Source organism: Montipora capricornis, chromosome 7, assembly GCF_036669925.1.
Source record: "Montipora capricornis isolate CH-2021 chromosome 7, ASM3666992v2, whole genome shotgun sequence".
Lineage (NCBI taxonomy): Eukaryota > Metazoa > Cnidaria > Anthozoa > Scleractinia > Acroporidae > Montipora > Montipora capricornis.
In genome coordinates, this window is record NC_090889.1 from 48834338 (window position 1) to 48844337 (window position 10000).

General features: G+C 38.8%; 2 protein-coding genes across 2 annotated transcripts in view; one reads left to right on the forward strand and one right to left on the reverse strand.

Moving 5' to 3' along the window:
• The window catches only part of LOC138057312 (ATP-dependent helicase wrn-1-like), a 3776-nt gene extending 2576 nt beyond the window's left edge, over positions 1–1200 (forward strand). The window contains exon 2 of the mRNA XM_068903366.1: positions 1–1200. This exon is cut by the window's left edge and continues 1295 nt beyond it. The gene's annotated coding sequence lies outside the window, so the exon portion shown is untranslated.
• A 122-nt stretch (positions 1201–1322) lies between these two features.
• On the reverse strand, positions 1323–4997 carry LOC138057311 (uncharacterized). The gene is made up of 3 exons (XM_068903365.1): positions 4078–4997; positions 3193–3462; positions 1323–2878 (listed from the first exon to the last, which is right to left on the reverse strand). The coding sequence occupies exons 1-3, from the start codon at positions 4903–4905 to the stop codon at positions 1706–1708; spliced, it is 2271 nt and encodes a 756-aa protein (XP_068759466.1). The 5' UTR covers positions 4906–4997; the 3' UTR covers positions 1323–1705.
• Positions 4998–10000: the final 5003 nt, after the last annotated feature.

The window sequence follows — 10000 nt, forward strand, 5'->3', positions numbered from 1 at the left end:
AGGTTTTAATTAAAAGGTGACCAATTATTTTGGGTTATCTTTTTTCGCACTTTTTTTAATTGAAATGAATAGTTATGTGTTGTAAGGACAAATGCATTTGGGAATCTGTCATAATGTAGAGTTTCCCCATGGGCATAACTGTTTATGATGAATGGGATTTAAGTAGAGGGGTTGTTTTGGGGACCTGTAATTCCAGGGGAAGGGTTCTTCAAATGAACTATCCTCCCACCTGCCCAGGGGAATTAATTTTTTTGTACAATCGGTTATTGCACAGCATGGTTCAATATTTTCTTACTCTAGCTAATGCAGGGTGAAAGCTACCATTTTAACACTGCTAAAAGTCATAATTACTGTATGAATGATTTCAGTGTCTGGTGTGCACACTCTCCTGCCATTCCCATGTCCCCCTATTGGGAATTGCTAAAAACAGTTTCTGAAGATTTTAAAGCAGAGGCCTTAAAGGGGCAGTGTCATGCTATTTGGAAACTCTATAAAAAGCTAGGTGTCTTCGTGTTAATTGAATTCCAAAACTAATGGCATAGCTTTGTTATTAAAGATTATTTGAAGGTAATGAAACTGTTTCCTGTCACCTGTCGCTACGAATGGCAAGGATGGAAATGGATTGATACTTGAATACAGTGGCCTTATTATTTTTAAAATTGGCCAAATTATTTTTTTCAAATTTCTATGGTACGTCTTCCAAAATCCTCAATAAATTTATTACAGCTAGCCCTCTCTGAAAATATTCATTAAATATCTCTGTCATAGCTTTACAGAACTATTTTGTTCTAAAACATAAATGTAATGATTTTAGCACAGAATTGCCTAAAACAGCAAAATCTTCATGACACTGCCCCTTATTGAGGTGCCCTTGTGTACATCATAACCAGTATTTTGTTATGCTATGTGTTCATGTTTGCTTACAATAGAATTATAGTTTCAGTAATATACTAAAACTGTTTAAAGTATTTACACTTTCCACCTTGGATAATGGAATTTCTGAGTTTAAACATGTCCGCCTTGCAGTCAATATAATATATTACAAATTTGCTTGAATCAATGATATGTATTTGTTGTAAACTGGCTGAAATTATTGATATCCAAACTGTGTACGAATTTATTTAATTGCCATATTAAAGCTATGAGACTGTTGTTAGTAGCAGGTAATCCTTATATTAAATTTTTGTGATAAAACTCTAACCCTTGGTAATTTAGATTTTTTGTGATGGAATTTACATAGTGTAGTACATATTTCTCGATAATCTACAAGTATGAACTCAGTAACAACTATGCTGGATGTGGCATTAGTCAAATTTCATAAGTAATCCATTGAGGTAGCATGTTACTCAAATTGAATCAGCATTGTCATTCACATGTTTTTATCCATAACCTCCCAGTGGAGGACCCCTGAAATTCAAGGGTGGGACCCTTACTGCAGATTAGCATTGTCATTGTGATACCCCATGAAAGATTACAATTCTGATGGAAACCTTTCACCAATGCGAAGAATAGAGCTCTTTAGCTTGGGTGGTTTGTTGTCCCATTTCAGACCATGTGATATTGCTCTTGAGATTTATTGCTTTCAAACTTTCAAATAGTCATGTGTATATGATTGAATAACTTTTAGATGGATAAAGGAACAACTCCCAGAGAATGTCACATGGTCTGAAATCGGTAAACAAACTGCTCAAGCTAAAGAGGTCCATTAAATCTTGTAAAAGGCTTGATTTTGTCTATGCCACTTTTTACGATGGCGACAAATCCAGCGGTGCAGCCTTGTGACATTCACCCCATCATACAGATCATTTTTGACCTCAGGAAAGCAAGTATACCTCCTACCAGCCTTGAAGTCGAAAACATTTGATTTTTTGTGAACCTGTTCTAACACAGTAACAAATGTCTGCTGCTTGATTTTGTTGGTGTGGTGGGTGTTGCGTGTTCCCTGTCCAAGGTCTTGCTTAGACTGTTGCAGCAGTCCTAGAAGTGGCCCTGTAGCTTTGGTTGAAGATTCAATTGAGCTGCTGTTTATGTTAGGTGCACCCATCTCACGGATACATTCCTTTGACACCATATTTACCTGTTCTACCAGAAGGTCCCTAGATATGCATTTACCTTGCCCTCCCTTTCGAGAGGCAAAACGGTTCCACTTCAGTCTATGTGCCTCTCTTGGAGTAAGCAAGCCAAGCTGAGATGCCTTGAGACGGAGAGCAGCTAATGCATATTTGCTGTGGTTGTTTACCCGGTAAAAAACAGTGAGAAAATTCCACACCCTCAAGAGCCGTTCACCATCACCTTCTTTTACAGAGTCATCTGCACTCCTAAGGAGAAGACCAATGCTGAGGTGGAGGCAACCATAATTGTACACATAGTCCTCTGTCCCCTTGTCGTCCACTTTACTTTCAGATGTTGCATCCTCATCCGCTACTGTGAGGCCATGCTCTTTTTTCTCATGCTTAACACGACATTTGCCATACTTGAAAACTCTTGTACAACCGTGGCCACGACAGGGCAAGTCAGGACGAGGGTTGTAAGCTGCGAGAAGATTAGGAAGGCGAGACACTCCAGGCATTACAAACTTCTCAAGCATGGAAATTACTTTCCTGTGAAGCCAATTTCTTTGAGCTTCTTTGCTGGAATTCTTAAGATTATCAGGCATCATGTTTTTCGTTGGAATGCTTTCCATACCTTCCATTCCAAAATGATTAAGGGTTGCAGCAATAATGAAGGCATCCAACTCTATTGCAAAGAACTCTTTTACTGAATCATAGTGGTCAAGGGGGTCTCTAAGAGCATTGGAATTCCCAGCCACGATTGCATTGCTCGCCATTGTTCCCCAATCCATAACTGAATTAGGCTTCCGCAGAATGTTGACAGCAAGCTGAAAACAAATGACATAGTTGGAGACCAAAATCAGCATTAGATCTTACAACCCACAAAACTCTCACCTATTAAACCCTCGCAAGAACCTTTAAATATAATTTTTGTGAAGTTTGGAGTGAATCATTTGTGTCAGACAGGGATATTACAGTAGATCTTCCTCCACTAGTCTTTGTCCAAAAGAAATATTATGCAAAATTTTCACTGATTCTTTTTTTGGTGAGTCCAAAATATTATTTGAATAAAGGGAAGAGTTTGATAACAGATTCCCCTCCCCGCCCCCCAACAGAAAAAATCCGCAACAAATGAACACACCTGGTAAGCAATGCGTATGCCATGCCAATCCTCATTCTTACACCAAACGCCATCTAGTTTCTCATCCACACTCCTGCCATCTGCACGTGCCTTCTGAATATTTCTTGACCTCTCTTCTGTGAGTTGATCTCCACCAAAGCAAACAAAGTCGGCAGGCGTCTTGGTACCATTAACTTGTGACATTGGCACATAGTTGCTATGGAGGTGTTCTAATATGTCTACCATGTCCTCATTGAGGCTTTCATTTTTTGGAAGACAACCAAGAGGTATCTGTAAAAAATAAGTACCGTTGAATGACCCAAAAAACTGCACTGTGATCATTGTGGTAAAATGTGTCGTGTCCAAAAATTTCAAATCATACTCCACCCAAAGGGGGTAAATTGTTTTGTGCCCCTCCCCTGGTAAATTTCAGTTTAGCTTTGAACTTTTCTTCTACAAGCTTGGCTATAACATATACCCCCCCCCCCCCACCCCCCAGGAATTTCCAGATACTCTTGGTGGGGGAAGTCTGGAAACTGCATAGAACCACACAGTACTAGTCTTGTTAACATGACAGCAGAAAATCTTGCTACATAACCTGGACTCATAATAACATTTAAGGTCTAATGAAATTTGCAGTGGCAAGATTTCTGAGTTTCAAATACCAAACACTTTCTGTGTTTAGTTCCATGGAATCTGGGAGTCCCTAAATTTGTATGATCGTCTTATACATAGCTTTCCTGCTAGCAGTGGCATAACAAAAAGAAAAACTAATTTAGGGGATCACAGATTCCTCAAATAACAACCACAGATAGCAATTTATACTTGCGAATCTCAACCCAATTTACATATAAAAGTTATTATGGGCAACCCTTTAATAGTATATTATGTCCATTTACAAGATACCTGATTGGAAGGTAATCTCATTGCTTCGCTGTACTCATGTGGTATGTGGTACACAACAACAGACTTTAAGAAACGAAAGGCTGAAAGTTGTTTAACCATTACACGAGTCCATAATGGAATTAGATCCTTCTTAAGCTTCTCTACATCATCCAAGGAGGGCAGAAACTCATGAACTTGGACCACATCAAGAGTCCTCTCAGTCACATCAGGTAAATTTTCTCCAGTAACAACATCCTCCATGGCAACAAGGTTAAATGTATGAAGGGACTTGTTCTTGTTAGAATTATCCATATGCCTGACATTAATATGAAGGTCCAGGTTATCTCCAATGATCTGGAATCCTTTAGGGGCTGAGTGTTTTGCAACCTCAATAGACTTATTAATGGCATCCAAAGCATCATCACCTTGTTCTGTTGATTTTGCAACAAAAGCACATGTATCCTTGATCATCTTGGAGCTTATCTGCTTCTCCAAAAGCTTACTTCCAATACTGTGCACAACATCGGTTGGGTTGTAAAGACATGCCAGGTTTATTGAGGAAGCATCTATTGTATCTGCACCTCCACAGACACCACTTGCATCTATCATCCTACAGTCACTCGGTTCATTTGTCATTAGGTAGGAACATACCTGCCCAATTTTGGGTAGTTCTGGCAGATATTCTAGGCTCTGTAGACATTGTTTTATAATCTCGAGACACTGCACAGTGTCCTTATGTTGCTCGATGGTGCCCTTCCATTGCAAGAGAGTCTTATCGTGGTCCTTTCCCATTTCCTTTGCCTTTGCTGTTAGCTGTGTGGGATGGACTGTAATGCCATGGGCTGTCATAAGTTCCAAACCCTTAAAAAATACAGTTAACAGAGAACTGGAATTTTATTACTAAGTAATGCATCAAATTACAGCTGTAATACAGATATGAAGCCCTAACCGATCGATCACAAAAATCATTAAAAGATTTCACTTTCAACTTCTCCATTGCAGAATAAGGGACAGAATCAGTCATATTCTCCTACTGTGTAAAGAGAAATCACTTGCTACTCACTACCAACAGTCTATGAGAAATCATAATGTATTTACCTTCTTTAAAAACCTGAGTTACTCTATTTTACCATTAAAATATTATTTTAATATTGTTATTGTTATTATTACTATTATTATTATTATTACAATGATTATTATTATTATTATTATTATTATTATTATTAATATTACTCATTACATAAGTCTTGTGAAGTCTTTAATAAAGATTAGTATTTTCATTAAAAAACTTTAAAAAAAATTATTATTAATATTAATATAATTATTATTATTATTATTATTATTATTATTATTATTATTATTGTTATTACTCTTGAATACATGTTGGTGGTACAGGTATTTAAATGATGGAATTTCCAAAATAGGAATTAAATGTATCTTTTCTAAGTATAGGTTCATTGAGCCATCTCTAGGAGGAGTGAGCATAGCAATCCAACCAACAGAGAACTTGTTTAAGTGATCAGCACATACCATTAAAATTCCCTAAGAATATAGGGTGGGAATTCAGTGACAGGTAAAACCAGGATAATTATAAGCTCAATACTTACCATTTGCCCTGCCCCAGAAAAGCGTAGTATCAAACCAATGCGGTATGCCAGGGCTGACATCTGTGGACATCGGTTTTGAAGCATGATTGCAGCAATGATAGCAATGACAGTATTAACTTGCTTCCCATTCTCCTGCTTGCGTTTTTTTGACTTCGAGACACAAAGGCTGTTGAGCAACTCAGTTGTTAAAGGAGCTTTTGCCTTCAACTCCTCACCAAAATCAGCCATCTTGAAGGATGGTAACAAGTCATGACGGCTTTGCCTAAGAACACTAGGTTCCTTTATTGATGTAAGGCCCATAAGTTCCTCCTCCATTTTCTTGAACAACAACTTCTTGGCTTCAATGATGGCTGTTGATGTCTTCAGTAAGGCTGCCAAGGCCAATTTGGGAAGTCCTAGTGCAATGTACTTGACTATAGTGGCAGTTTTCTGGTCAGACTTAGACAGTTTAACTTTTCTCGGGCCAGAAGGATAATTGATGTTTATCTATTGAAAGCATGCAAGAAAACAAAAGAATATTTCTTGATATAATTCTTTTCAAGCAAAGGCTTTTTTTATTATCAGAAATTATAAAAAGATTTTACACCACAACCATATCATTAACGAATGAAAGAAAATTAGGCTAGGAGGGAATAACACAACCTCGTTCCCAGGGTATTATTTCTAGCAATATGAAAGCACACAGGTAATGTATTTTTCTTCCTTCGTTAAGCGCAGAGAATGAAAGGCCAAAAAAAAGTGTTTCAGCACCAATTTTCCGTGTTTGGCCAGCGAAAACCAGGAAAAGAGACTCTGCTAGCAGGGAGCCATCAATTTTAAGTCATCTATTCTTTCAATTCTTCAAGTAAAATATTAATTTTGTAAACGTGCAGAAAGTTATTAAAACCGACTATTGACAAGTGACAGAAATGTATTTCTCACCTCCACTTCGGTTTCATCATCTTCGGCATTTCCTGTTAATTCAGCATTAACAGAAACTTCTTCGCTACGGTCCTGGTCATGAGCTGAGCTGGAGGCAAAGTCGAAGTGAAAGTCATCATCAAACAAAAGCGAGAGGAATGATTGCGGTAAATCGACCGAATCGACGCACTGGTTTGCAACATCCGGTTCTCGCGGCTGTTCGATTACAATCTGAACATCTCCTTCGAACTGGTTTGCAGAAATTCGCTCATGCCTTTGTTCGACTTCAGTCAGAGAATTCCCATGGCACTGGTTCGCAGCAATTTGCTCTGGCGGTGGTTGTTCCACTTCGGGAGAAAAATCTCCTTCGCACTGTGCCACAGTATCTGGTTCATAGGTAAGCTTATTAGCGTAAGAATGATCGTGAGAAACAAATTCTGCTCTCAAATCTTCGAAACTGGTGCTCAATGGAAAAACACCGAGCTCTTCCACTCCATCCGTCTCTTTGTTGATGGCCTTCCTTGCTTTAGCTTGTTTGTTTACAGCCAAAGGACTTTCCTTGCACATCCGTTTGTACCGCGGCGGAGTGAGTTTGGTGGGTTCTCTAGCGCATTGCCTCTCGTTTGTAGAATTATTTTTCCGATACTTGTCGATGAGAAATGCTTTGTCTTGTTCGAGAATTAATGTTCTCTTTACGACTGAGTCCACCTTTCGTTTACAGCATTTGCAAATCCGTCGGGATGACAGGGAAAAATCGGGCGCTTCTCTGCGCAGGAATGTCAAATTTTCTTTAAGTCCTGCAGTTGTGGTTGTGTTAAAAAAGCTTCCCTGACCAGATAACTTGAAGTTAATACCACAGATCAGACAACAATTATCTCTAGACGATTTTTGTACTTTTTTAACCGGCGTTTTTGGCGATCTAGTCGATGATATTTTTCTCTGTTTACTACACGGAGAGTTAATCGGGGTGTGAGACATGACGCGCCATATGCATCTGCGGGGTTTTCGCGCCAGTTTCAGTGAAAGGTCATATTTCGTGACGTCTTACCAACATCACGTGATAGCTCGGTCGCTAAGCCGCGGAGCATGCTCAATATAGTCCATTTAGACCCATGGCAGAGGTCTCTTTTCTCCCGTCAGCGAACACCAGGAAAAGAGCCTCTGCTAGCAGGGAATCTCAGTGCTTCAAAACACGCGTGGCTCAACATTGGAGAGGGAGAAGGCACAGTTCAGTTGGGAAAACAGTGTGAAGTAGAAATCTCAGGATTTTTCCAGAAAATTCGAGAGAAACGGTGTCTGTTTCAACGATTTGTGACGAGTATTGTAGGTGTTCTAATTGATGGTAATCTCTTGTGGAAGCACCATATTAACTATATTTCCACGAAAATAAGCAAAGGTATCGGTATTATTGCTAGGCTTAGACACTTGGTACTGCGCACTACTCTTTTAAACATTTACCGCTTGCTCACCAAACCGTATATTTCCTATGGTCTCATCGCTTGGGGCCAAGCAAACCGTTTTTTCAAACCGTTTTCCACCTGAACACAAAAGCATAGTATGGCCGCGTAGCCAAGTTCAGCCCAGAAAGCGTGCAAAAAATGAGGCCTCGTTTATGTGGGCTAATCTGATTTTGGTGGGCTCTAAACTTGAGCCAGTGATATGGCCATGTGATACTGGTCAGCGGATACCTTGTTTTGACAGGTGTCAATTGACTGTAACATGAATGTCCACAGCGTTTGCTGCTGAAAGAATCGCGATTTACTTGTTGACACCATGTTCTACTTCTAGCAGTAATCACACCATTTCACAAAGGTAGTTTCATTTGATTGGCACTTAATACATAAACATGTAACAGACTTCATCCCAATTTTGATATCCGTCTGTCAACCAATGCTCGTTTCTGTCACTTAATGTAATCACGATTGCTGACATAACAGCGGGCTGTGAAGCATTATTTTCGAACTCCATCTCCCTGCAAAAACGTTTCTCTGCCATTTCTTCCTTTATTCTATACTGGTGAGCTAAAAACTCTTCTGCTTTACAGGAAAATGATTTGAGACGTTCAAGCACAGCCGACAACTTAAAATTTTACAGCACACTAGTGCCCTTTTATTTCTCCGTGCATAATATCTCACATTCTTCGTCTCTCTAGTAGTCATGGTATTCATCCCGTCTTTACACTACACATATGCCACAAGAGACGCATTATTTGTCTGGATGGATGATGCAGCCTTTAGTATGAAAACGACCAATGTTAGAGTAGGGCTAATCGAAAATCTTAGTGACAGAGCCCTTATAATTTTGATTTCCAGTTTACTTAACTTTAGGGCACCCTTCTTTTATTAAACGCTCAGTTCTCTCTATACTTCCCAAGGCAGAATCGATTTATGGACCATTAAATACGAATGTTTGATTCTATTTTGAGATCAACTGCAATAAGACATTACAGGGGTACCATGGAAGCAGTTGAGTAATTTACTTCCGAGAGGTACACTAGTCTACGAATGGCAGTCACATTAACTTAATAGCTCTCACTTCATTACATTTTACAAAGATGCAGTCTAATCTAGAGTCTTTATGTTATTAAATGAGTCCTGCGTATAATGTATCTTTAAAATCACTCACCATTACCATATCATAACTTTTGATATGAGTCTCATTGCACATTGTCTGCAATATTGTCTCAGAGTGAAAGTACATTCTTTTCAGCGATAAAATTCGGGAAAAATTCGCACTTTTATATCATTCATCATTCAATTCTCTTCACTTTCTGAAATTCCACCTGATGAGTTTTAGGTGTACTCTTCAGTTTACATCTTTTGTTAGGTTGTGAAGAATGAAAATTGCATATTTCTTGCACAGAAATATGATGAACATTCCTCATTCTTCCAGGTTTTCTTTCACTCTGACAGTTCCTAGGCTGGAGATACTCGCACATCTTCTTGATATTTCATTCAAATGCACTAGCACTATCTTTCCTTTCGTTGCAAAGTTAACAATTTTCTCTCACATTTGCCAGAATTAATTTAATCTTTGCAATCTTCGTCCCATTCAGGGCATGCCTTGGACCTCATTCTACTTGAACTGAATTTCCAGGTAGTGAAGACCCCTAAACTAAACATAAAGAGATTTAGCAAGTTTGTAACAATTAAATTCAGTGATTGTATTATGCAGTATGATACGTAATGTGTAGCTTATACACCGTATTCAAAAAAGGCGGACACGAATGACCTAGTCTGGAAAATTTTAGTAGCGGCTCTCAGCAGATTTATCACGATTGGAAATTGTTGCTCAAAATTGGGCCAACTTTCCATTTGGCCGTTTAGTTTAACTAAACCCAAGATGGCGGAAGGCTCTGAACCCACCAAAGGGGAACTGATATTGTCAATTAAAGAGGCTCTGAAGCATAAGAAATCAGCATTTCAGCGAAGAATTTG

Excerpts from the sequence above, each read along its gene's own strand:
- LOC138057311 (XM_068903365.1), bottom strand. The coding sequence starts at position 4,905 with ATGACAGCCCATGGCATTACAGTCCATCCCACACAGCTAACAGCAAAG. Across the intron at positions 3,463-4,077 it reads TGAGATTACCTTCCAATCAG|ATACCTCTTGGTTGTCTTCC; the intron begins GTATCTTGTAAA and ends TATTTTTTACAG. Across the intron at positions 2,879-3,192 it reads GCATACGCATTGCTTACCAG|CTTGCTGTCAACATTCTGCG; the intron begins GTGTGTTCATTT and ends ATTTGTTTTCAG.